The following is a 27178-nucleotide window of genomic DNA, read 5'->3' as shown; positions in this document are numbered from 1 at the left end:
CATGCAACATATGCTCCTAGGTCGCCGGCAAACTGGATGAGATCTACAAAACTGGCAAGTTGGCTCACGCCGAGCTGGACGAGCGCGCCCTGGATGCGCTCAAGGAGTTTCCCGTCGATGGTGCCTTGAATGTGTTGGGACAGTTCCTGGAATCGAACCTGGAGCACGTGTCAAACAAGTCCGCCTACCTATGCGGCGTGATGAAGACGTACCGCCAGAAGAGTCGAGCCAGCCAACAGGGCGTGGCCGCGCCCGCAACTGTCAAAGGTCCCGACGAGGACAAGATCAAGAAAATCCTCGAGCGCACCGGCTACACATTAGATGTGACGACAGGTGAGAAACATTTTCAAGTACTGGAAAACTGATATCTAATACTATTACTTAATACCGTGCTTAGGTCAGCGTAAATACGGCGGACCGCCACCTCATTGGGAAGGAAATGTGCCAGGCAACGGTTGCGAGGTTTTCTGCGGCAAGATACCCAAGGACATGTACGAGGACGAACTGATTCCGCTGTTCGAGAACTGCGGCATAATCTGGGACCTACGCCTCATGATGGACCCGATGACGGGCACAAATCGTGGTTATGCATTTGTCACATTCACAAATCGCGAAGCGGCCGTCAATGCAGTGCGACAGGTATTTAAGCCAACCACAGATCATCCATACCACCAACCACCAGTCCAGCCCAGCCCAGCCCACCTGAGAACCCAGTCCCCAATGAAAACCCCACCCCATCCGACCCTGACCCCCAAATCAGTTGACCCCCGCTTCAATGTTTTTACGTATTGCTAACTCTTACGACCTATACAAATATCCTATATATATACCATATTTAACGTATTGTATCCACATATTTACTATCGTGTTATACACATCAGATGAAGTAGGAACAGTTATGCGGCCAAAGCTAAATTCAAATATTTGAAATTCTCCACAGCAAGAGCGAAAAAATACCGATTTGATCACAACCGATTTGGCGCTTTTAGATCCGACCATGAGAAATTCTGCAATTCCATTTAGTTTTTAACGTATGCTTACTTTACCTCTGCCTTTGCTATAAACAATTCGAACTATGGGCAACGCTATCTGTCTCACTCTCTCGCTGTCTCTCTCTACTTGATCTTTCTGTAACTTATGTAATGCATGTCCCGCCTCCTATGAGTTGTAATCTTGATTTACGCAAACGAATCTCTCCAGCGCCCCAAAATCGTTCAAATTGCAAGTTTGAAAAGAGTTCTCTCCTCTTCGAATATAAGATTTGGCCTCCCCCTGATAAATCACACAACCCCCTACCCCCTCTCTCTCTCTCTTTATCGTCTCTATATCTGTTTTACTTTCTTTTTAGTTAAATTTTCTCTAGTCCTAAGCCCAGCTATGTAGCTATCAACTTTTGTAGACAACTTAGCAGCGTACGTTCAATAAAATCTCACTGTCTGGTTTTATTTAGACGAGCATGACCAAAAATCTAGACCATGATATTGGGAGGCAAAAGATACGTTGCCTCCATATATCACCTGCCCTAACCAGTTAACCACTAACAAAATGTTTTTCCTTTAACATTTCCAAACCGACACTCAACTGAAATTCAGACCACGCGGCCCGCTTCAAAATTGGTAACGAAAACGATAAGATTTACAAATCCGTATATTATTATTTAACCCTTTCCCCTGTTCTTATCTACCTTATTTGCCTTAGTTCAAAATTATTTACTTGTTATGATTTTATTATTTATTTATTATTAACATTGAATTGGTATTAAAACGAATCGTTTTACCTTCCCTCCCACAATTTAGCTCGATAATCACGAAATAAAACCCGGCAAGTGTCTAAAAATAAATATAAGCGTACCGAATCTGCGCCTTTTCGTAGGCAATATTCCCAAGTCAAAGGGCAAAGATGAAATTTTAGAGGAATTTGGTAAACTTACAGGTAAATTGACAAAAACAAAATTAACCAAAACTGTATTTTAAATTACCAACACTGGAGCTGCTATCCGCCACTCCGCAATCGGCACTAAATTGTAAACAAAAATCCAATTGGCTAAACCAACAAAGAACATTGGCTAATTGCAGGGAGCAAGACTAGTTTACTAGGCTAGGTAGAAAGGGTCGTAGGGTTTTCTTTTTTTTATATTCCGTTCCGTTTAATTTATAAGCCTTTGTTTTGAACTCATCCCAACTATTCACCCCACCTCAACCATCCAAACATCCGCCATTGCCATCTCGACACTTCAGAAAGGAAAACTGAAACCCGAAAATTAAAAATTGAAAAGTGCTCTCCCCCGAATCAAAAATCGAGACACTCTTTTCAAATGCGCTACCGCCCCCCATGATAGAAACCGATCCACGAACATCGTCGGATGCATTTCTCAGTTTAATCATACATATATGTTGCCTCATATACATACATATAGCACACTCACACAACGACACCGATACTATTACATGCTCACATAGATACAGCGACACGCCCATTTGACTCATTGCCATTCGTTACAAGCTTGAATTGTCGTATAAGAATATTTCTTTTTAACTTATTTACATAATATCTCCAGTCATTAATCTTGCCTACGAAAAAGAACCAACCAAAAAAAGATATTCAAATTTTTAAATTTTTTACCAAATTGTTATGCATTCCAAAAATTTAATTTCCATTATGTTCTGTAATAATAATCACACCGTAGGAAAGCAGGCTCTTGAAACTATAAATATTAAGTATACGCCGTGTGCCAGCTAGAAAGTCGATATTCCCATGAAATTTCTAAGGTAAGATCGAGTCGCATTTCACTTTCTAGCTGCACTGAGCCCAAAGAGTTGCCCTTTTTGTTAATTTCGAAGTAATTATTTCGCATAGTAAGTACTAGTACTGGTAGTGACAACCGATAATCCACATCAAATCAACTGGAATTTAGCTAAAGAACAACGTTATTTTTGAGTAAATTCATTTTTATTTGGCACGCATTACAAAATATACCGAAAAATAAGTTAATAAAGTTTAGATAATAGAATTCAACACTTTACCCCCCACCCATGAGAATTACTATCAAACACGAACACTCATTCTTCCACCTTTGAAACCACAAGCCCGATACCAAATCAATCCAAAATCAAATCGCAGTACCAATGAATTACAAATTTTTCATAGCAAATCAAAATTTTCTTTTGTTTTGTGTGAACTTTCAAACAATTGCAGCTAAATGATTTTGAAATTCGGACAGGCAAAAAGATTGGTGTTACGATATCATTTAACAATCACCGGCTATTTGTCGGCAATATACCTAAGAATAGAGATCGCGACGAATTAATTGAGGAATTTTCAAAACATGCACGTAAGTGATCCAAAAACCAACAGCAACAGCAACCACAAACAAAGCAAAAGACCCCAAAAACAACCAGCCCAGCACCAAAAAAAAACCAACCCCAATTGGCTAACAGAATTGGCCAACCCCAATTAATTGTACTTAATCCCATAAATGTTTTTAGGGGCGATACTTGCAGAATTGAAAAACGCATGGAAGCCTACAAAAAGAAGTATCGATTGGATTTTTGTTTTGCAATTTTCGCTTTTAAAATGCTATACCCCAAAATCGAAAGGAATGAAATTATCAAATTCTTCCGCACAAAATTGAAAAATTTGAACAACCGACCAGATGAAAGGACATGGCTTTTTGTCAAATTAAAGCCATGTCCTTTGGTCGATTGCATAATTCATTATTCTCTCATTTTCTGTACCGTTGAGCGCTGTTAGTAAATACAACAAAAAATTAATTGTTCTTTAGTTTTTTCGTTTAACGTTCCGATTGTTAAATGTGCCCAATTTGTTGACATTGAAAACCTGTAGCTAAACAACAATTCGCTAACCAAAACATTTTGAATATTTTTGAAAGAAAAAAAAACGGAAATACCAAAGGAATAAACCTAGTTTTTGTTTTAGTGCAGACCTATATCACATACACATAGCTAATAAACGGCGCACACAAACGATCCCGCCCCAAATTCCAGAAACCAAAAACCAGAAACCGAAAACCAAAATATGAAACAGTAATTCGCCTACTCAAATCGATATGTTTTGGCCCATTCATGTTGAATATATGAAATTCATTTACTTAATGACTGGAGACTACAAGCCTTAAAAATGAACTCATTTTACTCTAACTATCTCTGTATCTATCTCTCACATAAGCGCTACTTCCCCGAGCAATTGATGCAAACGAATCGACGAGAAACTAAGCCAAATTCAAAATCCGATATCCATATTTCGTTGTTACGTTATTGTTCTCTACATATATCTCTACCGATCTCTCTTTGTATCTGAGTGTACACACGTTCTCTCTATCTCTTAATCTGTCTAACTCTGGCTATGTTTGTGTATAGTTTTCCCGTTATCGTTTCCATTACTCCAAACTACAAACTCCAAACGAAAATAAATCCAAGCTCAATGTGTGCTCTACTTCGTGTTGTGTTTTTGGTTATATACATATATCCTTTTTACTTTCCTGTTTTGATTGCAACATGTACTATATAAAAACAAACAACAACAATAGCAACAGAGGTTTTTAAGTGTTTTTCTAAATGTGTGTTTCATTTTGCAATACTACTCTCTATACGTACTACATATCCAACTTAATGTTATATCCTCCCCCGCTCTCTGTAATACTTTCTCTAAATCTCGAACCTCGCATACACGAAACCGAAAAATGTATTAGCTTAGCGCATTCAATTATTCAAAAATATTTCAAAAAGTTAAGCAAGCAGCAATTGTTGGCATTGGTTTTCAAAATCATCTAATTCGCTCTACATATTATATAGAGATTCAGATTACGGAAAAGCACATTACTTTACAGGGCAAAATATATAGCGAAACACCCTTCGATTGTCGTGTAAATTTTGTGCGTTTTCTCTCAAAATGTAATCCAGTTTCCAATTACCTATATATATATATATATATATACTCGATCCGAGTCTCAGTGTCTTATCACCTGTGCTCTCAAACATTCTCGCACACAAACAAACACCTGCCAATACCGGTACAGATACAAATACTTTTTTGTTGTATTACTTTCGTTTCGATTTTTACATATGCAACCAACTAACCATATTGCATTTGAATTGATAACACGGTCTATATTTACTGTACTCAAATGAATATTTTCTTTATTTAAAAATAAACCTGATCCCGAATCTGAACCTATAGCTGGCCTATACGAGGTAATCATATACAGTTCGCCAGATGATAAGAAAAAGAATCGCGGCTTTTGCTTTCTTGAGTACGAGTCACACAAGGCGGCGTCTTTGGCCAAACGAAGACTTGGCACAGGAAGAATTAAGGTAAGACTGAATTTGCGATTCATTCGGATAAACTTGCTAACAATAAGAGATCTTTCAACAGGTTTGGGGATGTGATATAATAGTCGACTGGGCCGATCCACAGGAGGAGCCGGATGAGCAAACTATGTCCAAGGTTAAAGTTCTTTATGTGCGAAATCTGACCCAGGACGTCTCAGAGGATAAACTGAAGGTAAGACCATTGGGGGGAACCTAAACCTAAGCTTCAATCTAATAACATTCAATTAACAGGAACAATTTGAGCAATACGGAAAAGTGGAGCGCGTTAAGAAAATTAAAGACTATGCCTTTATACACTTTGAGGATCGTGATAGCGCCGTCGAAGCTATGCGTGGCCTTAATGGCAAGGAGATCGGCGCCTCGAATATTGAGGTGGGTTTCGCATAAATATATATATAGCTTGAAGTTCTTTATCTAACAGATTCGCTTTCGATCTTTGCAGGTCTCTCTAGCCAAACCCCCCTCGGACAAAAAGAAAAAGGAGGAGATTCTGCGTGCTCGTGAGCGCCGCATGATGCAAATGATGCAAGCGCGTCCCGGGATCGTGGGGTATGTATATCCTTCAACTCCCTTCTAAACTCCACACCAGAAGCTCTGACTCAAAACTTGTCTAGCACAGCAACACCAATATTACCACAGATTGGCGCAAAATCCAAAAATAACTCAAAATCAAATGCATTCACCTAATGCAATCCCTTGGGGGACATTCCATTTCGGCTAAATCCAAATTGAATATGTCTGTTTGCTTTTCAAGTCGCCACCATTTAAAGCAGTCGATTAATTATACTTATATTTTCTGTTATTGTTTTCTTTCTTTCTTTCATTCATTGCCAATTGCCCGCCACGCGAATGAAATACTTTGTTGTCCCCCGCACACGACACCAATTTAAACCAAACCGAAAACCAAAAACCATAACCAAACCGTATAAAATCAATCCATATATTGAAATGCCATCTGCGTGTGGGATTACCTTGTAAAGATTTGAAACCTTGTCTCCATACAGAAACCTGTCGCCGACACATCCTAGCATAATGTCCTTGACGCCCATGCGCCCAGGGGCGCGCATGCCGCTGCGTACGCCGATACCTCGCGAATACGGTAAGTTTGGCAAATTTGGCAAGTGAATATGGCCGCATCCGTCGGATGCGTGTTTCTAGATGTCTCTCTGTATGTATATGCATAGCCTGCCAATGGCTATGCTATTTGATATTGATATTTGCTATTTGATGTTAATATTGATGATGAGGAGGAGGAGAGCCAAGGCCCCAGGCGCCTTCACTTTCGGGACTCTACACAATTGAGAAAAAATACTTTATAACTTTTGTTAATTTGGTTTAGTTCTCGTACTCGTACTCGTAGTAGTCAGTTAGCCGAGTTGTTTAGGCACACTCACATACTCACACACACACCACTAACACCACACATACACATAGCGTATCGATCGAATATTGATCCAGTATCTTCTAGGTTTGTTTTTAGACTTTAGTTCGAGTTTCTAACCGAAAAGCCGCAGCAGCAGCAGCAGCTACTGATCCTAACACTAATCCGGTCTGCAGTTTAAGAATTAAGTTCAACGATATACCTATATCATGTCTGCCATCGAACGCAACGTTTTGTTACCCTCTGTTTATCTTGGTTTTAATTTCTCCTCGCCTCATCGTTTAAGTTCTTTAAGATTTAGAAAGCGCGCGCTATCCACTAACATTTGTATGATCGCCCCCCCACCCAAAAACAGAAACCACACACACACACACACCAGCCAGCACACTCCCACTTTCACTCTCACTCTCACCCTCACGCAAAAGGCCCTAAGTCACGCTTAGCACTGCCCTCGAGTCCCAGTCGAGTGAGAAAACGTATCCAGCTAGATTGAGATTAACCCACTAACTAACCTTAAGATCTCCGACAACCATTGGCAATCAATTGAAGTAACCGAGTGTAACCATTTCTCACCGAATTCTATTACTTTTCCCCATCTGACTAATCGTAAATGTTGTTTCTTTCTTATTTGTATACTCTCGCATTTGCAAGTTATATGTCGATGCTATGTTTATTTCCACAATAATTACTATCCTCGGTTTGTTTGCATGCCCGTATTTATTTCCTTATCGATGTTGTCCAGTTTTACTTTCTTTATTGTTCTTTATTAAAACCCATCTCGGACTCCAACGATCCGACGATCCTCCGATCCGAACTCTCTGTGTCGCAAGTGCAGGGCATTACGAACACACACACTCAATCCATAACCAAAGCATATAGACATAGACATTTAACCTTAAACGTTGTCCATAGTTGTTTACGATAATTAAATGTTGCAATTGTGTTCTCTGTGTAGCGAATGTTAAGCACCCTGTATACTGTTTGATGTTATATCACCGGTAAGTAACCCTAAGTCTCATCTACTTAAGCCACATACCGTACCGATTCGATCGCGTGTGTTAGTGTGACATCTAAACCATTAAACCACCAAACCACCAAGCCACCAACCCACCAAACTGCCCACCAAACCAACAGCCACAGACAATACCACTAAACCATATATATCCTCGACTATCTTGTTGCGTTCTCCCAGTACGCGCCCGATTCGATTGCAAATTGGCAAAGTGAACAATTGGCAGCATATGATAGCTAGAGGTATAGGGGGGTCAATGTCTCCATTCGAAAATCCCAATCCTAATTATCCTACCTAATCATCCCTACCCTACCTAAAACCCCTTAGACTACTTTTACGACTTCTTCGGTTTCTCGGACTATCGCCAAGGGTACTTTGGCAACAATGAGTCCTACTACGATGACATGTACCGCTCTTTTGATGGGGATTACAACTACTATGATTACCCGAACGGTGGCGGCGGGGCCAGCGGGGGAGGAGGAGGAGCTAGTGCGTCCGGCGGCACGGTGCCTCCGCTCTCGGCCGGCGGCTCCCAGAATTCACCGCTGGCTAGTGGACAGCGATCGGCCAGAGGATCGGCCAGTGGTCCCAGTGCTTCTCCGAGCCTTATGGTGCGTTTTAACTAATCGAAACTTGATTATTAGCTCCCTTCGAATCGGTGTATAATTTGAAAACAGATCGAGAACACAACGCACACAGAAACACAAGATTTGTAGAGTCTATTTTGATTTAGATATATTTACATACTTAAATGCCCTCAGCTGATTACCTTTCCCTTTTCGTAGTTAGTTTACTGTTTGCTTTGTATTTTGTACTTTGATTTGTTAAACAAACGCTTCATCATTTGGCTTTAACTTTATTTTCCCCGAAATATGTTCTCTTTGTTTCGTTTATAAAGTCAAAATTTGCACGTCTCTTGCTGCCAAATTGCACCAAAAAAATGAAAACACCCACTACTCACCCAAAAAACACCCAAAAGCCATGCCACGCCCACACACGACCCACAGACACACGTGCACGCCCATTGCCGGAACAAGGATTATTTGTTGCTTGTTTCGCCTAACACACCCACACCCACACCCATGGAAGTACACCCATCATCCAATAATTTAAGGACTCGCCGTGCCACGCCGCAATTGATAAATTAACACAAACGGTGCTTTATTACGCTTAACTTACGCTTATGCTTTGCTTGTACGTATACCTACCCTACCTGCCTAATTATTTATAATTTTAATTGCCAGGCCGAAGTAACCATTTTAAATAATATATTTATGAGCTGAACACGGCGTGCTGACGTTTTAATTTTAATTTTAATTAATTTTTTAGCAATTAAGTGAAGCGCTTTTTATTACGATTGCGCACCTTATGTTAAGTTACTCATTTATTTATTGTTTCCAATGAAACGCAACGCTTTAAATTTTAATCCAATTAACCGCATACGCTTATTGTACTTTAGTTACATACGTTATACAAAACAAATTTACAAACATGGTAAAGTTATTTTTTGAATATTGTGTCAATCGCAAGAGGCAAAACAAACTTTTGTGCCCCAGATCCGTTGTTATAAGTATATTATAATACCCAATTGACTAGTTAAATGCTCACTCAGTCTACACAGAATACAGAGAACAGTGTCTACTATACATCTAGTAATTTCTATATAAATAATACATCATTTATATGCATACACTACATCGTGTATGTGTACAATCAAACAAACAGTTTTACACCAAGAATCTAACGCGTTTATTTCGATTTTTCTTTTCTTTTCTTTCTTTTTATGTGTTCTTGTTATATACTTATCTATATACAAACAATTTATTTGTTTTTCGGTACAATATGACAAAATACAACAAATCTTGAAAAAAAATTATATATATGTTCGTCAAAACCAAAAAAAAAAAACCAACCCACATTAAAATTGCCAACTCTATCTCTGCCACCAATCTAAATTCAAATCAAATCGAAAACCAACCACCAACCAAACGACCAAATCTAAATCCAAAATCTATCGTTTACCTTTCGATTCCAAAACCACAACGAATACCGTTTTTCTGACCCCTTTCCGACAACGCAACCGCTCCAAATTCCAAATTCTCATCGATTCGACACTCCAAATTCAAAATCAATTCAAAAACGTTATTTATTTCGCTTACTCTTCTGTTCGATTCGAAATTTGAAATGACCAAAATTTGACAATTATCTTGGCGATCCATATATATACAAACACATTTAATAATGTATGAAAAACATGCTAATGCTATTGGAAAATTGTAAACGCAACTATTCGAACAAATATCTCGAAACCCAAAAAACTGAATTCAAACCCAAATCGAAACGCAATACAACCAAAACAACGGCCGATGGATAACCGAAAATGATGGAAAATGGATCCGAATCTGGAAATGCAAAACACATGCTCTCAAACCACCAACCACTCCACACACACACACCAAAAACACACACGTACACCTACACATACACACACCATCCCACAATCGCAACCAATGCATGCAATAATGACCATAATGATGATGATGACGACGACGACCGAAAATACTGATGACTATGATGACGACGATGCTAATGATGTGTAGGGAGTTGGTCGTGGGCATGGAATCACAGTACCGCGTGGCAGAGTCGTTGGCCAACGTGGCAGCATCAGTCGTCTGGGGGCCCAAACAGTGCCACAGGCGGCGGCAGCGGCAGCGGCGGCGGGACAGGCGGCGGCGGCGGTAGCTCAGCGGGGGGCCACCGGTCAGGGGGCGCCGGCAGCAACCGGGGGGGTCCGTGGGGTGGTGCCAACGCGTCCCAGCGCTCGTGGCACCCAGCACGTCAAGCCGCTACAAAATTTACCAGGTGAGCTCAACAAAACACAAAGAACGTTCTACTCGTATCCCAATCTCAGAAAAATACTACACCTCAACAAAAACAAAACTAAAACCAAAATTAAGCCAAAACAAACAACAAAAACCACCAATCAAATTCAAATTCAATCCAAATCAAAGCAAAACAAAAGCAAATCGAATCCCAACAACCTGCGCCAAATGAAATCTGCATAATCAAGCCAAACAACAGCGTCAAACTTGAGAGAATATATACATTGCAAATGTCAAATTCAATTCAATTATAAGTAAAGCCAAGTAAAATGTAAACATGCAAACGACACACCACCCACACCCCCAAACACATACACACACACTCATCACGCGCACCACTACAAATACGAACGAGAGATTTTAAAATAGTGTGAATCCCCTACCCGAGTTCCAAAAAAAAATTTAAAAATCACTTTTATGTCGTGTGTATCGCATTTGTGACTGTTTTAAATGTTGTAAAGTTTAAACCATTTGGTTATTTTCTTATACTTTCTTATCGAATAATCATAGTTTTCAATACTTTACCTAAATGTCTCCTTGTCATCCTAACAGTTGTGTGCCCCCTTGCTGCTTACAATTGTGTTTCACTTTGATTTTCATTACTTGCTCAGCGCTGAGATGTATGCTACGATTTTTGATGCATGCCTTGACTTTGTTTTTTTGACTCCCAACCAACTGTAAGCAGCAATTTACAGCCATGCCCATTAGACACGCCCCACACACGCACACAAGCACACGCACACTGACACTGAAACAAACATCGCCTATGTATGTATATGGAAGCCAAATATAACAAATTGATTAATTGTTTACATACACATATTGTCTTGAATATGTACCTAACTATATATGAGCCATGTCTGTAAACGTTTATGAATCGATTAGTATTTATGTCCAACCACCCACACCCACCACCCAGGCACAGAGAATCCATGGAATCTATTGTCACCTACTAATTTAGCGCCATAGAGAGTCGAAGAGGAGGAGGAGTCGAGTGGGCGGAGCTGATTAATCATGATTAGCACACGTCTCCCTTGCGATTACTTCCACTGCTCTGTCCCTAACACATCCAACCGCCTATCGAAAGACTCCAACCCGCCAAAAAGATCCAAAAAATCCATTCCAAAATTTTGACGTACGTGTATATAATTTTTTGTCTTTTTTTTCGCCCCGCGCCACCAGTTACAAATAATATACTTATACAAATGAAACGCGTTTCAAGATTGACCTGATCGATTGCGATTGCACAAGTCTAAATATAAAACCTTTATTTATACATTACTTATATTCTAGCCCATTACTTTAACCATATACATATAATATTTTGTGATTCTATGTATATCGAACTGTGAGTCTTGTTTAATAATTATCCAACATGCTTTGCAAAGCCAAAAAAAAGGCATAATAAAAAAAAATTAAAATAGTTTAGTAACCTACACACTTGTATACCCATATGACCTACATATGTATGTATAATATAACCACCGTTAACCTTTCATACATATCATATTCATACACAGGGTGACACCAATCCAATGCCAACTGAGATCGTTTTTATTTACTTTACGTATGAACAAATACTAATCGATTCGTGTATTATGTTTACAACACGCACACACACTCACACCAATCAATTTTTGTTATAATTTGTTGCCTATATACATATAGCGGAGAACCCCAACCAGATCACGTTTTTGCCTCACTAAAATGTGGGTTGACTAACACCGTCTGGCAAAAGCGTGCTGACCTCGACCTCGAGAAGCGAACCACCCAATACCCCCAATCCCCTCCACCCTTTCACCAACCAAACCACAAACACCCACCCACCCACCGTTCACATGCTTCCGTTTTGAACACGCTTTACATTTTTGTGGCTGTATTTAGTAGATACTTTTGTCCTCAAGGAAGACTCCTTTTTATTAAGTTCCTTTGTAAGAATGCTTCACACACACACACTTGCTCATTGCCATATACAAACGATCGCTTTGTTTTGTATCAGCAAGAAATATATAAACAAATCCAAAAAACGAGAAACACAAATGAATGCAAAACAAAACACTCTCAAAATCAAAATCAAAATCAAAAACCTAAATCTGTTTCTAGCTGGAGCTGCATTCAAGACATTTATGGAGGGTAATTAAGCGTAGCTCATCGGCCACCTCCTTGGACAGCGACAAGAGTCGCTCTCCGGTGAAGAAGCGTAAAGTCCATAGGTCACATAAAAACAAGTCACACAAGTACAAGAAGAATGCCCACAAGTCCAAGTCGTCTCGACCAGATAAAGACAAGAAATCCAAGCGGAAGTCCGAATAAAACTCTGTAACCAGAGCAAACCAGTCAAATCATCTTCCTTTCGAAATCAAATCCAAACGAAGAATCTCGTCATTCACAATCGAGGCGAATTCAAGAACACTCATCAATCATCACACATCACGCATCTCTCAAACATCAAAATCCTTAGCGCCAGATCAGATCAGTTCAGTCCCCGAAAGTCCTTGCAAAATTCCAAATTACAAGCTAGGAGTGGACCACCAGCATACCCAGTCGAGACCAGCCCCACTTATAGATACACGAAGAATCCCCAAGTCTTTCAAGTACAGCGCTCTGTTTTCCTCCGGACCAGGGATCCACGGATCTGGCGGACGATCCCTTTTATTACACTGCCCCATTTATCGCCGGTACCCATCATGTTAGCTGTGATCAGTGTTCCATGTTTCATGTGTCAGGCGATAATATCATGTACAATGTTTTACTTACAAAAAGAACACGTTTGGTAATTGTTAACCACACACTCACACACACACACACAAATACACTATATGCACTATATGTTAACATCATAGTCACACACCCCAAACACCATATATTTGTACATGTAACAAGTCCCAAGTCCCTGACGTTATGTCGAGTTAACACGATTACCCGATTTGTGATGTGTATAAACAATGATGAGATAAATTAAACGAACAATGATCAAATGTGTTGTCTTTGATATTTTTTGGAAAACACTGAAACGACCATCTTCCCCCTACTTACTAGCCAAAAGAAAAAAAGACACGAAATCAACCTGGACAAAATCATCAATCAAATTGTGCTACTAAAATAACTAATACAACGTCAAGAAACCCCATTCGAACCATAGACCAGTTGAACTAAATCCAACCGAAAACAACCAAGACCAAAACAAAGCAATAATAGCAACAACTTTGAACCATTTTTGTATTAACAACATTTTTAACTCTCTTTCTCTTTTTTTTCTTTCGAAAAACTCCACCACCCAACAACACCACCCAACCCAACAAAAAAAAAAAAACACCAACACACCAAAACTCACACCAAAAACCAACCGAATGCTGCCAAACACACCAATGCCAATTCCAACACCACAACCGATCGCGGTCACCTACCGCAGTAGTCGGTAAACGTAAGTTCGATGGAGGTCACCAAAATCCGGCAGATGTTAAGCGACGTTACCCGAGCGGTTTAATAGGAAATGGCGGCAGTTGGGGCAGTTTACCGCTACCACAGCAACCTTTAGGCACCAATGGTGAACAGTGGTACATGGATACGTTTTCGGCATGGAGTTAAAACCACACAGCAACCCAATTGAATCAGTAAAAGCATCATTAACGGCAACTACAACAACAACAGCAACCACACAAGGAAGTTACAGCCATAAAAAAAAGAAATAACAATATTCTCCGAGCGACATCCTGGAGAAGAATCGAATCCTTCGCGTCATAGTAAAAAACACATAGCAACCGTTCTTAAGAGCAATAAATTTAATTTCCAGAAACAATATATAAGGCATAAGAACCGCAATTAGCAACAATTGAAAAGCATTGTTAAAGAGACTCGTTTCGAACTTAGTTCTTTAGCTATGAACGCCGTAGATTTCGTCCCTCAAAATAACCATAAATCAAGTCAAGAAATCAGCAATAGCAGCAACAAAAATATGTCGAGTAGAGTATATGTATTGTATTGTATGTAATCACTAAATAGCCCTTGCAGCAGAGCATTTTAAACGAAATCCTTTGATTTAGCGAAACCACAATTTAGCAGATTCTCCCGAGACATTTTTAAAAAGCGTCAGCCTCACCACTTAGATAAGCCAAAGTCAAATCGTTTTAAAAGTTCACAAGTGTATAAGAAAATTTGTCTCATACCGTTTTTAACTCGAAATTGAAACAATAATTGAGCATATATAGCAAAACCTATACGAAAATTTCAAAGTATAAAATATATTTATCTATAACTATATAGAGAGAGCAGTCTAAGCCCGTACAGATTGATTTTAAATCTTAAGCAGCATGTAGCACCCTTTTATACATTGAAAAAAAGAAAAACAATACGAAAGCAGGCAAATTCAAAATCAATTCGACTCGAAGACATTTTACTACATTTATATGCGTACTGGAAAATTGCGAGCGCTGAAGCAAGATACATATTTGAAAACACATATAGACAGACGAGATCGAGATCGAGATCAGGCTCAGAGGCGCGTTTAAAAGCAAAGCTTAGTGAGGAACATTGACTGACAAAGTAAAATGTAAAAAAAAAACAACAAATTATTAATTAGATGGAATGTGAACGATAAGCAAATACAAAAATTAAAACGCAGCCAGCATTGTTATACAATGCGACTGGCGACGGCAACTGGCAAGACTTTCTGCATAAATTTGAAAACCGACTATTTTTTAACAACGTAAGTTTTAGGCAACTTCGAAAATCAATTATCTGTCGCAAGTAAACAAAAGATACGATACGTAGAGCTAAGTATTGCACACATACAAACAAAACTACACCTAAACTCACTGATAATACTGATAACTGATAGGGCAGATCAAAATCGCAAATCAACACAATGTGACTAATGTCTGCGAATCGAAGCAACGAATTAGGATGACGGAGTAGACAAAACACACACACATCACGAACCAGTAAAATAACAAACCTAAAGTAAATTGATTATAAATTTTAACAACACTAACGCATACTTAATATTAACACGTGAGAACTAAAAACCATAAAATCAATTAGCCAACGCTCAAGTGCGAATTAGCAGAAGACCTAAAACAGCTAGGAATTCAATTAAAGTCCTCTTAACTAATATCCAATTCAGATTAAACTCTTTTCCCACTTTCCTTTACTCATCTATAACTGGCTACGCACACAGAAAACACTAAGGATTAACTAAAAATATATCAAGCTGACTTGCAAACTTAAACTAGCTCCATGCCTAAAAAATTAAAGCCACACACGTGTCAAAATACGTTTATAATCGTCGTATAGGGAAAATTATTGAAACAAACTTGCCCGTTTTCTGTTCTATTTTGCAAAATTTCGACAACAAAATTGTTTGGTTGAAGAACGAAGAACCCTGTCGTTTACGTTTCCGCTATTGCTAGATCTCAAGTAAAGCAAAAAGTTAATTAATATATATAAATGTAAAAAACAAAATATATAAATTAGTTTTAAACTAACGAAAGAATACTTCCAATTTTGAACTCAAGTATAAAGCAAAATACAAACTGTTGGCAGTTAATGAAGACGCGTGTGTTTTAAAACGTATCTATGAACATTGTTCAGCATAAGCCTAAAACAATAACTTTTTTAAATTTAAATTACACAGACACAGACACACAAAAACACACACACCAAACAGTTGCCTAAAGTAAAAAACAAAAGTAAAACAAACGAAAACAAAATGAAATGAATTAAATAATGAATTAAAACTTGCGCAAAATTTGCCAACCAGCAAAGAACTTTAAATACATAATATTAGCCGCAAACAATAAGAGAATATATACAACAAATTCTAAATGACCATAGTTAAGCTTAAATTTAGTAACACTCACATACACACACTCACACACACATATACACATAATTATTAAAGTAAAGTAAACTGTCGTTGTAGGGGATGATGAGAAGTGTGCGCCATTTTCTAACTACAATAACAAGAGACAAATTACTAAAATTAACTACTTACCCATTTTTTATGTTTGATAAGTTTCCTTACGAGTTTCCTTGAATATTTTACCTTTTTTTTTGAGAGAGAGCATTTCACGCAACTGCAATTGATTGTTGCCTTCGAAAAAGAAACGGAGAAGTAATTTTAAAACTTTAATCATTTTTTTCTTAAACACACACAAACACAGCAGATAAATTAATTTAATAAGAAAGTGAATTATGAAAATTCTACAACGCCGCGTCTTTTTGCATGCAAAATTTTCGACTTTTCGCCCTGGAAATTTCCACATTTGGTGACTTAAAACCTTTGAACCCAATTCAAATTGCAAATATATAAATATAATTAATTTTAACGATTTGTTTAATTCGATAACTGTACTGATTTTATATTGTTTTAAATTTGTAATTTAATTTGTAAGTTTTTATTGTTAATGTGTTTTTTCTATTGTAAACTAAAACTAAACTAAATCTATAACCCAATTGGCAAATTGTTACACAATCCGTTCAAGTTTACCGATTTCGATTCGAAAAAATGGAGTGCGAAATTTTTTACCTAAAATCATGTGCCGTTATTTAGAAAACATTTCTTTGGAAGCCCAAATTTTCCTGCAAGACCAACCGCCCCTCCCTTTCCCTTGACCCAATACCTCCCAAAACCCCTAATTGTGTTAAATATTGTAATTTGTAATTTTTGTTTTAATTTTTCGGGAAAGCAAAAACGTTTGGCAAAATTAGTTTTTAATTTGAATATTTAGTTTTGTTTGTGCGCTTAAGTTTTCAATAGTATGTTATATATATTAAACTATGAATATTAATTTTTAAAATATTTTTACGACCTAACATAAATCACTAATGTTAAATACTTAAAGAACTAATTTGTTTAGCTGTTTAATTGGTTTAAAATCTTTGTGTATTGTGAAGAGGAGCGCAAGCAAAATTATCTTTCATCTAACAACAATAACAATACAATACCAATAACAATAACAATAATTGTATACGTGTGTAAATTTCAACCTTTAACAAAAGCAACACAATACTGAATATACATAAATAAACAGAATTAAAGTCGAGAGGAATCATGAAAGAAAGAAAAGAAAGCAAGGTGGACAACAAATTGCAAACTGCGCATGGAAACTGAGCGAAAAAAATGAAAAACTTTACATGAATTGTGATGATGCAAAGGCAAGATTTAATCATAATTACTAAATCTATATATACAGTAAATATATATATCTTTCTCTATAAATATATATATTTGAGTATATAATGTATATGTAGGCGTAGGAGTGTATAATCTAACTTTACTTTTAAACAGACTGCGTACGTATTAAAAATTTTTAAAATTAATTTGTGTAAAATGTTTTAAGTTTTGAAAAATTGGCAAATAAAGAAAACAATAAAAATTAATAAATCAAAAACACGATTGTATTGTAAATTGAAATATACACACCATTTCGACCTATTCCAAATTATTCCTATTCCAAACCTTTTCAGCAAACTAAATCGTTTCATGTATATTTCAAGAATCGGCTTAATCAAGCGCGCCTGTTTATAAAGAAAGATGAAGGACAGTGGCAGTGGATGCAAGGATCTGATACCTTTGGAATGTTTCCAAGATTGTTTCTTCTTGATACACAAAATAGGGAAAACAAAGCACTCGATTTGATTTGCATGAAGACAATATATGTCTGTTTCAGGCACACTTGCACACACGTTAGGATTAACTTGCGTAGACCACTTTTGTTTTACTTTAAATTTATAGTTTGTGTGTGTTTTCTTGCTCTTTTAATTACATATACCTATAACCAATTATACTTGATTGATTTGATTTTAAACCCCTTTTATAAACTACCAATTGATATACAACATCACAAAACATTTGCATACACATACCACACGTATGAAAGGGATTCATAAACCGTGAACGTAACGTCGCCAATTATTACGAGATAAAAACAAATGGAAATTAAATAATAAAAATAAACAATCAGAGTTCATCGTAGAGGAAGGCCGAATGTAAGAAAAATGGGAGAACAACTTTTACGTCTTAATAAACAATTATTGTTAACGAAGAAAATAAATGAAAAGAAGCATATTGTACTAAAATATTTGATATACATACATTTGTTATTATTTGTAATACGAAAATTAAATAAAATTGCATCCAGATAATAAAATGAAATAAATAAAGAATGCAAACATCGTCGTCTGCTCAATTCTAGACTACTAAACAAATGAAACGCCATCACTCTGCATCAACGTCACTGATTTATTTGAAATCCTTAATGGTCTTATTAGGAGGCTATTTAAAAGCATTTGCTGCGGGAGGAGGACTTGCTCCGACGACTCCCATCGCTGGGCCTTGTGCTCAGGCTAACGGCGGTTATACCCATGTCATCGCCCAAGACGGTTTCATCTACGCTGGTGTCGTCCGCAGGTAATTCATCGTCGCTGTTTTCCTCGCCGGCGAAGGAACTCCTTGGTGTTATGATAGAATCTCCGTGAAGATCCCTATTGATCATATTTCCCATGTGGAAAGCAGAATGACAGTTGTTGGCGGCCAAGAGGGCTTTGACTCGAAAGACCAGCGTCTCAATCGTCTCCCGCAGGCTGGGAATGTAGCTGATTATAGCCGTATTCTTAATGGACTTGGAATGACAGCAGAGTTGGTGCAGAAAGCGTGTCACCTTCTGGAGCTCGTGTAAAAACCTTGTTAGCCTTTCGGGATCGTCCCGAACAATAGATTCCAGAGCAGACATTCCGTGCTGAAGCAGCAACTTAAGGAATAGCAGGGAGTGTTTTAGAAACAGCCCAAAGTTTCTCGGCTGTTCCACCTGCTGCACAATGCTAAGCAAGCCATTCAACAAATCGACTGCTGACTCCCATAGCTTCAATCTATCCCCACGGCTGTCGACGCTAACTTGACCACTTAGGGAGTGAATAAGCACCTCGCACAGTCCACGAAAGAGAAGTGGGAAGTTGGCCCTAGAAGGGGAGAGAATTAATAAAACATACAAAATACGGATCAAATGATTTTCTTACTTTTTAAAGTTGGGGAAGGAAGTCAGTGATTTGTCCTTCGTATTAAGTATGCTGCATTGTTTAACCAGCTCAGTAAGTAGTTCGGTTTGACTCTTGGTAGTCGACTTTTTCAGGAATCCCTTGACCAGCTCGTCCAAATAGATATTGCACTGACCACCTTTGTCCAAGGTGCCAGAGTAGTGGAACCATTTACGGCGCAGCAGCGTGCCACACAGTATCCCTGCATGAGTAATAAATTCTGAAATGGCACTTCATATTTCATGGTTAGTGCTTACGTAAGTCCTCGGCTTGCTGAAATCTCGGTTGGCTAGCATCGCTCTGTAAACTGCCCAGCTTCAACAAGTTACACAGCAATCGATGAAGCTGGACTGCAGTACTAAGATTTAAGACGGATTTCTCATACTTTAGAAAGTATTGAAACGTTAGGGTGGCCAACTGAGGAACACTTTGCTTCTCTAGTCTCTTCCATTGTGCCTTAGGCTGTAGCTTGAGCAAAGACTCTGCAAAACATTAACATTACATTTTAAGGTTTGCAGAAAATTTAAAAACGCTTACTATGGAGCAGTTGTTCCTGCGACCTATCACTCCATTCGCTCCAGGCGAAGTACAAGGCAAACAGCCGGACGCACAGGCCAAAACACGATTTGATATAGCAAAATTGCTCTTTAAACAGATCCAGATTGCTGTACACATGATTGACTTCCGTAAGCTGATTGTCAATGGCCTCGGCCAGGGTTATTAGGTGATTATTCACCTCGTGTAGGCATGGAAGTAGATCGCAAATAAAATCCTCCGGTTTGGCCAGATGCGGCTTAAAACTTTCCGCATCAAAAGAATCGTGTTGTCGAAGGACTGCTGCTTCAAGTTTTTGAACCACGTCTTCCAGCAGGAAACGTAGCTCGAGAAGACCAAGAAACTCCCCCATTTGTTCCTCTTCCAGCTGGTGGTTCAGGACAAACTTCTGCTCGACCAAGAGCATGATGATCTCCACTTCCATTGGTCTGTATCTCTCCCGCGGCCCATACATCTGCTCAAAGTCAGTTTTCGTCTTAACGGTCTTGCACGGGCCAACCTTAATGGTGAAATCAGCGATCGATGTTTGATTACCAGTTAAATCGGGTTCTGGTAGAGTTGCGTTTAGTTTGGTAGCTGCTTTAGGCCCTGGACGTTTCTGATTATGGTTTGAGAGCTTGACGTTGGTAAGGAATTGATATGGCGGTGCCACGAAGTCGACGGGCGCTCTAGCCAGGAGGGGCTTCATTCTCTGCTCGATACGTATTAGTTCTCCGAGTCTTGAAAGAACTCGACGCCGTGTGGGAGGATCACGTTGTGATGCAAACGCACTGATCGACACCCTCATCCAATTGACGGTGTGAAAGTAAATGCTCAAAATGTCTTTTTGCTGCTCCGCCTCAAAGTTGTCAAAAATAGACACATAGTTCTCATCCTCAAAGAATGAAGGCAACACAATGGCACAGCCTAGCAAGGCATTAATGCTCTCCAAGCTGTCTTGGTGGCGGTGCTTGTACAGCACCCTGACATAGTTGAACAGAGGAGCCAGCACGTATATAGAATCAAAAGCTCTGTAAATGGGTAACATTAAAACACAAGCTTTATGAAATTCATGAGAAAAGGAACTCACTTCACTTTTGGTGATAAAACCAGTTTTGAGATATTTATGCCAATATTAAGGACATCCGATTCAGTGTTTGCATCTGTATCGTCCAATTCATTGATATTTAACTGATATTCCAGTTTAATTTCCCTTAAAATCACATTTAATTAGCGAAGTACTTGTTTAAAAGTCAGTACATACTTTAAAGTCTCGGGCACATTCTCGGTGACAAAGCTCGCCTGGAAGCGGAATGTCACTAAGTCGCAGGCCCAAGCAATGAATTGGTTGTCCAAGTCGCAGCTGGAGGTTCCTTCATTGCGCTGATTGAAAACCGTGGCTAGTTCTTCAAAGAACAGGGCTAAGGACTCGGTACTATTTCCAATTGATGCCTCGGTGCGTACTGCATAGATTAGAATTATTAATATACACGTTAAAGTATTTCAGCACTTTATTACTGATTAAGTTGGCAGCCATTTTGCCTCGGCCATCAGGCAAGGAATCGACGTTTTCCACGCTGGCAATAAACTCGTCACGATCAGCACCATTGTTCTCGATGCGTGCCATTGCATCGATGAGTTGCACACAGCCAATAATGCCCTGCTTTTTAATATTATCAACGGAGTTGATCAGCTGCTTTTTAACCACCATATCGACTTGCTCTTGGAGTTGCAGGCAAGGCGATAGGTTTGGATCTGGAAAGGCAACATGGCACAGAAGATCCATAGCAATGCGGGTTTGTGTGAGACTTAGATCACTTATCCTATCCAGCATGGGAATAAGTAGAGTGGCACAATTCTGAACATCCTTGGCACTCTTTCGTTGCAGCTCGCGAAGCAATTCCAGTGCCATTGTTGTCAGGTGGGGCGATGATTTGTCACAGGTAAGCTCCAACAGCTTCTTTAGGATATTTTTCTGGATCGAGTTAAAAATCTTAAAAAGTATACTGCAAAGAAAAACAAAGTAATTGGTTGGAAATTACTAATATGATTTTTATTTAGGGCTCTTTAGGTAACCATACCTGTACGAAGATTTGGCGAAATCGGACACGGTGCGATTTTTCTCTCGCATAAAGTCGTGAAGGATGTTCATCAGTGTGGTTATGTGCTGCTCCAGGATGTGTCTATAGTGCAGACGTATCTCTTCCAAAATGCTCACTGTAATGTGCTCCAGTTTAATGCGACGTCGAAGCTAACGAATTAGTAAATGTAATTAAGTTAATAAATTTATTTATTTTTTAAGGAATACTTACAATATTTTCGATGTACAATGAATTATCTTCATTAACATGTATCAACAAAAGCAGAAGTATCATGTCAAAGGAGCTGCAAATACGTAATTATTTAAACCCAGAATTTGTATAAACTAATCCATGTACTCACGTAAATTCTGCAGCTGGCACACTAGCAGATGACCTTTGGCACGCTTGATAAAACTTCTTCGATCGTATCAAGCCTAGTTCTAGGAAGCCAAAAAGTTCCAGCTGAGACTTCTTGCTGTCTTCTCTTGCCGAGATTTGTTCCGTCTCATTTGTGTGACGCCAGTTGAAGATTCCACGCAGGCTGCCTATCAACTGCAATTGAACGAACTTTGTGCTGAATGCTTAGGGAAAGGAGGATAAGTCTTACGTCGCGCACGCTGTCATCTGTGTCCATTTTCAGAACGTTAAGCAGCAGCCTTATGAGATGCGGCAAGATCTAAGATAACAAAACATTTTAAAAGAATTCCAGTATCGGACTAATTTTCAAATTACCGCATCCGAACATTGGCCACTTGTGGCGAAGTCCAAAATGCGCACTCGTAACTTGGCCTGCGTTCTGTCTGACAGCGATAAGTTACCCAGAGTTTGCACTGTGGTCATGTGGAAGAGGTCTTCAGTGCTGGAATAGTTGATGCTGCAATGAAATAAAATTATAAGATTAATAAGAAAAAACGCTTGAGTCGGTACACAAATTCTATTGCTCTGCTTTAAATATTTTTACTTACATAAGCAGCTCGACGAACTCATCGTGCATACTGGCATCGAGTATCAACTCAGCATTGGCTATGATGTCCAATTTGGCCGATTCCGTGGCCCTGTTGAAAATGACCTCGATGCGACTGTAGATCTCCACCTTGTGCGAGGCGGTCAAGTAGCGCAGTTGGGTCAGCATGAGCGGTAGCAGTGGCAAGGGGATAGCAGCTTTGCCCATGATGACCCGATCAGATTTGGCCACCTCCTCGATCTTGTTCAGCAGCACCTCCACGCAGGCATCTCGCATGAAGTCGATCATGAGGAAGTTCATAAACATGCTGTTCTGGGACTGGTAGATCTGTTCCTCTCCAGCTGCGTCCACGGTGCATCCGGTTAGGAGCTTCTGCACCAGCTTCGACCCGGGTGCCATGGCAGCATTCAGACCCGTCCTGAAAGTCTCCATTTTGTCGGTGTACGAGGAGGCGTTCGTAAAGATGTCCCGCAGCTTGGAGACTATGGAGACATGATCGCAGGCCAGGATCAGGCTATCATCCTGGTCCAACTGGACGCCTGCTCGAACCAGGACCAGTTCGAAGAAATTGTTCGGTTGCCGGGAGAGCGTTGCAATGTTCCGGCTCGAGGATTGAGTGCGACCCAGAGTGGCGGCCAGGATCGCACTGTGCTGCGACAGAAAGCGCTGCGTGTGCTCCTGGGAGGCGGGTATGTTCTCCTCGCTCCCGCCAGATGAGGACTCCACCGAAATATTTGTGGTCGTCTCCGCCAGGCGCTGAAATACAGATTTTGGTCAAGTGAATGAAGTTTCATATTTCGACTGGTCAGTATGTCCACTTACCGGCACTTTCATGGTCGCGTTCTCATCGATGGTGTTCAGAGGTTTCTTTGAGCGTTTCTTAAATTGTTTATACATAGTACTGGTAAGCTTTATAAGCTTAAATCTTCAATCTTAAATCACAAAATAATAAAAACAAAACAATTTAATGGCGCGTATGCAACGCAGTGTGACCGAGCATTGCCATCAGTTGTTATCGTTATCGGACGAGGTTCGTGAATTCGCTAAGTGCACCGACCAATATCGTAACAATTCTTATACAGTTTTTACGATTTTCAAATGATTTTAAAAATTAAATATTTATTCAAGACTTATAGAAATAATTATTTTTTTAACATTACTAACTAAAAACTAACAAAATAAATGAAGAAACGACTTTTAAAACACTGTGTGTAGAACGTCTCGTACTCATGTAAGAAGTCTAAATAAAAATCCATTTTCGTAAATTCAAATATTTATTGAAACATACTCTACATAATTCGTACAAAACTATTATTGTTTTTTCTTTTATTAGGTTTATATAACTTTCAATCATATGTGATGAATATAAAATGTTCAACTATTCGCCTTAATTTTATGATCGATACGGAAGCATGATCCATAAATTGATAATCGTATATGTAAATATATGTAAATAAGATGATTATGAGCTTATTTGTAAATTTAAAGCCTTTCGATTTGAATTATTTAACTCGGGTGCTAGCTGTCTCTGATAATTAGATAAATAGTTCCTAGTATCGATTTTCAACTCTTAAAAGTGCAAAAACTCTATTGTGCCATACATTTTTAAATGTATATAAATATGCTTTATAAAAAGGAAGTACAACATATGTATGTCTTGAAGTGATTATGCCAGAAATTGACTTATTCCGGGGCCATTTAGACCCTTCACTACCTAGTTCATAGAAAATCACTAATTTGGCGTTGTTTTCAGTATTGCTATTGAGTATATAATGATGAACATGATGCCGTTTCTATCACACCAATGCAGTCCAAAGCGAAATTTGCGATTCTTTCACAATACTGTGCTACCGGAAACTCAACTCAGTGTCTTCCGGTTATTGCTTTTCAGATTTCTAGATAGTAGTAAACTATTGTTTTTTCGCTCGTCGTCTCTTGAAGCCCGTCATTTGCTTGAGAAGCTGTGAGTTTTCGTCATCCAGATCCATATTTGGCTCCCAGAGCCGCAGTCGTTTGGGTATGTAGATGAGGCCCAGTAGAGTTATAGCTAAAAAGGTTAAAGATTGAAACATATTTGTACTTAGTTGCAGTTTTAACTAATAGTAAATTATGTAAATTTATAAAAAGAGAGAATAAATTAATACTTCAAAGGGTGTTCTTATTCTATAAGCTTTATGAAGCCTTAAAAGTTTATAATTAAAACCTAAATGCATTATTACTGAATTTACTTAATTGTTACTCACAATTTAGCACACACGGGAAGATCACGTAGAAGTTAATGGTGCTGGAGCGAAAGTAGAGTGCCTCGGTGGCATAGAAGACCATGGTGAGGGCCAATGAGCAGCCGCCCATGCTGACCACCCTAAACATAGGGAAATATCCCACTTAGTAGCTTCTAACCAGATGAAATTAGGGATTCACTTACGGCTTGTAATGGATGTAGAGGGTGCAGTGGACGAGAGCGATGGCCTTCAGCAGGCAGTACATCCCGATGATCCGCGATATGGTGTAGTCGCCTGTGAATGAACCCATCAAATGGGACTCCAGCAGCTCACTCCATCCCCACTTACCCTCTATGAACTGAGTATCGCTGTGATCGCCCAGGAAGCTGCGTCTTTCTATGTAGCTCCTAAAGGCCGTGCCCAGGTCCATAAAGGCCACGAATGCTATCCATCCCCGGAAGGCGTACAGCAATCGCTCGCGGGGTCGTCCGCCGGACTGCATGGCAGCCCTACAAAAAAAATGTGTGTGTTATTTAATATCCATTATCCCTTTAAAGGGAAATAAGTTTTTTGAAGTTATTACCAATTGCTCTAATGCCCAACACAACTTGAAGATTTTAATTACACATATCAGGGTGCTATATTTAGAAAATTATTTGAAATTTTGAAAAAAGGCTCATTATACTGCAGAAAACTAGTAATAGAATGTTACAATGTAACAATCCGTCGTAAGTTCTTTTATGTCTACTCGTATTCATGTAACGAATGTTTTAAGATATAAGAAAAACTCATTAAGAAACTTAGCCAGAAAATATACAAACATAGCTCAGGTCATAATATCATTTTGCTTATAGCAGGCCGACCCAGTTCCCAATCTAGAATCTAGATAATGATGATATAATAAGAGAACCAACTATGTACATATTTCGGTATTAGAAAGCCATTAGAATAAACGCGATACTATTGCGTGTGCATAATGAGGTGCTTTTCTTTAAGGGGTTTCTGCAGTAGCAGGAACTCCAAGCGAGCAGCCGGGTCCAATGGCATCGGCGGCAACCGGCTTATCTCCCCCCGAGAATCGCATCGCACTCGGAAGTCCCAGCACAATCCACCACCCATCCCACTCCACTCCATTCCGCAGGTCTGGGCAAAATCGATATTATGGCACACTATGCTGTGCTATTTGCGCAATGCAAATATGCGGAGCGTAATTCCCGGCTGCACGCGACCACGTGGAGCGCTTATGGTGGATCCACCATTAGTCCCGGTTGTTTATTTCCAAGCAACATCGCCGGCTGGGTCGTCCGAGCAACGCGATTTTTGGCCCCGGGACCGACCGGCTAGCCACTATCAGGCGGTCCACAATTAATGCACTGGCTATGTGTGTATTTGCTTTCGGTAGCACTCCTCCATTCACTCACATTTTGCAGAGATTCCCGTGTTAATCAGCAGTACCGCGCTCCGTCCCACCCGGCGTATGCGTAATATTCGTTTGCAGCACTGCCGCTGGCACTCTTGAGTCCCTCGAAAACCTATTTTATGCTGCAGCGATTGTTTATTTTATATATATTTTCGTCGTTCAGCTGTAAACGCGACCGATTCTCGTACCGCCGCCTGCAACGCCTTGCCAGCCACTAAAAGTCTAGAATGGGAAAGTTTCGTGCGAGGGCAGGCAGCTTTTATGCTTTCGGAGCTTTGGTTCTTGTGGATTGGTTCGTATC

General features: G+C 39.3%; 3 protein-coding genes across 26 annotated transcripts in view; 1 reads left to right on the top strand and 2 right to left on the bottom strand.

Annotated features, from left to right (window-relative positions):
- Nucleotides 1–17943, top strand: part of LOC117144053 (heterogeneous nuclear ribonucleoprotein R) — a 57624-nt gene extending 39681 nt beyond the window's left edge. For 4 of the 24 annotated variants that reach the window (XM_033309027.1, XM_033309029.1, XM_033309030.1 and 1 more), the window contains 11 exons: nt 21–333; nt 398–639; nt 1797–1932; nt 5197–5330; nt 5392–5520; nt 5580–5720; nt 5791–5897; nt 6329–6447; nt 8069–8352; nt 10342–10603; nt 14036–17943. In XM_033309027.1, coding sequence (XP_033164918.1) covers nt 21–333; nt 398–639; nt 1797–1932; nt 5197–5330; nt 5392–5520; nt 5580–5720; nt 5791–5897; nt 6329–6447; nt 8069–8352; nt 10342–10603; nt 14036–14211 — 2043 coding nt within the window. In that variant the 3' untranslated portion in view covers nt 14212–17943. Of the gene's footprint in view, nt 1–20; nt 334–397; nt 640–1796; nt 1933–3195; nt 3332–5196; nt 5331–5391; nt 5521–5579; nt 5721–5790; nt 5898–6328; nt 6448–8068; nt 8353–10341; nt 10604–12726 lie in introns of all 24 variants that reach the window. The other 20 variants (XM_033309039.1, XM_033309037.1, XM_033309050.1 and 17 more) reach the window with 18 other exon arrangements.
- Nucleotides 17944–18424: 481 nt separating this feature from the next.
- On the bottom strand, nt 18425–24219 carry LOC117144051 (Fanconi anemia group D2 protein). The gene is made up of 14 exons (XM_033309022.1): nt 24058–24219; nt 23237–23991; nt 23004–23145; nt 22879–22947; nt 22633–22823; nt 22503–22575; nt 22272–22441; nt 21709–22196; nt 21455–21653; nt 21281–21403; nt 20194–21221; nt 19914–20138; nt 19639–19858; nt 18425–19581 (listed from the first exon to the last, which is right to left on the bottom strand). Exons 1-14 carry the CDS (start codon nt 24130–24132, stop codon nt 18903–18905), a joined length of 4437 nt encoding a protein of 1478 aa, XP_033164913.1. The 5' UTR covers nt 24133–24219; the 3' UTR covers nt 18425–18902.
- Nucleotides 24220–24971: 752 nt separating this feature from the next.
- On the bottom strand, nt 24972–27095 carry LOC117145273. Its single transcript, XM_033310860.1, has 5 exons — nt 26879–27095; nt 25806–25966; nt 25661–25751; nt 25479–25597; nt 24972–25282 (listed from the first exon to the last, which is right to left on the bottom strand). Coding segments are annotated over exons 1-5 (510 nt in total). The 5' UTR covers nt 26881–27095; the 3' UTR covers nt 24972–25145.
- Between the last annotated feature and the right edge of the window lie 83 nt (nt 27096–27178).

The sequence above is a fragment of the Drosophila mauritiana genome, chromosome 3R, assembly GCF_004382145.1.
Source record: "Drosophila mauritiana strain mau12 chromosome 3R, ASM438214v1, whole genome shotgun sequence".
NCBI lineage: Eukaryota > Metazoa > Arthropoda > Insecta > Diptera > Drosophilidae > Drosophila > Drosophila mauritiana.
Note: the sequence above shows the minus strand (reverse complement) of the source record. Positions and strands in the feature narration are given on the sequence as shown.

What these genes read in the sequence shown, in the direction of transcription:
- LOC117145273 (XM_033310860.1), bottom strand. An exon ending in CGATACTCAGTTCATAGAGG is followed by an intron (nt 25,752 to 25,805) that starts GTAAGTGGGGAT and finishes GTTCATTCACAG; the next exon opens with GCGACTACACCATATCGCGG. An exon ending in CTCTACATCCATTACAAGCC is followed by an intron (nt 25,598 to 25,660) that starts GTAAGTGAATCC and finishes CCCTATGTTTAG; the next exon opens with GGTGGTCAGCATGGGCGGCT.
- LOC117144051 (XM_033309022.1), bottom strand. Translation starts at nt 24,132, where the DNA reads ATGTATAAACAATTTAAGAAACGCTCAAAGAAACCTCTGAACACCATC. An exon ending in GTTTTATCACCAAAAGTGAA is followed by an intron (nt 21,222 to 21,280) that starts GTGAGTTCCTTT and finishes ACCCATTTACAG; the next exon opens with AGCTTTTGATTCTATATACG. An exon ending in TCCTTCCCCAACTTTAAAAA is followed by an intron (nt 19,582 to 19,638) that starts GTAAGAAAATCA and finishes CTCCCCTTCTAG; the next exon opens with GGCCAACTTCCCACTTCTCT.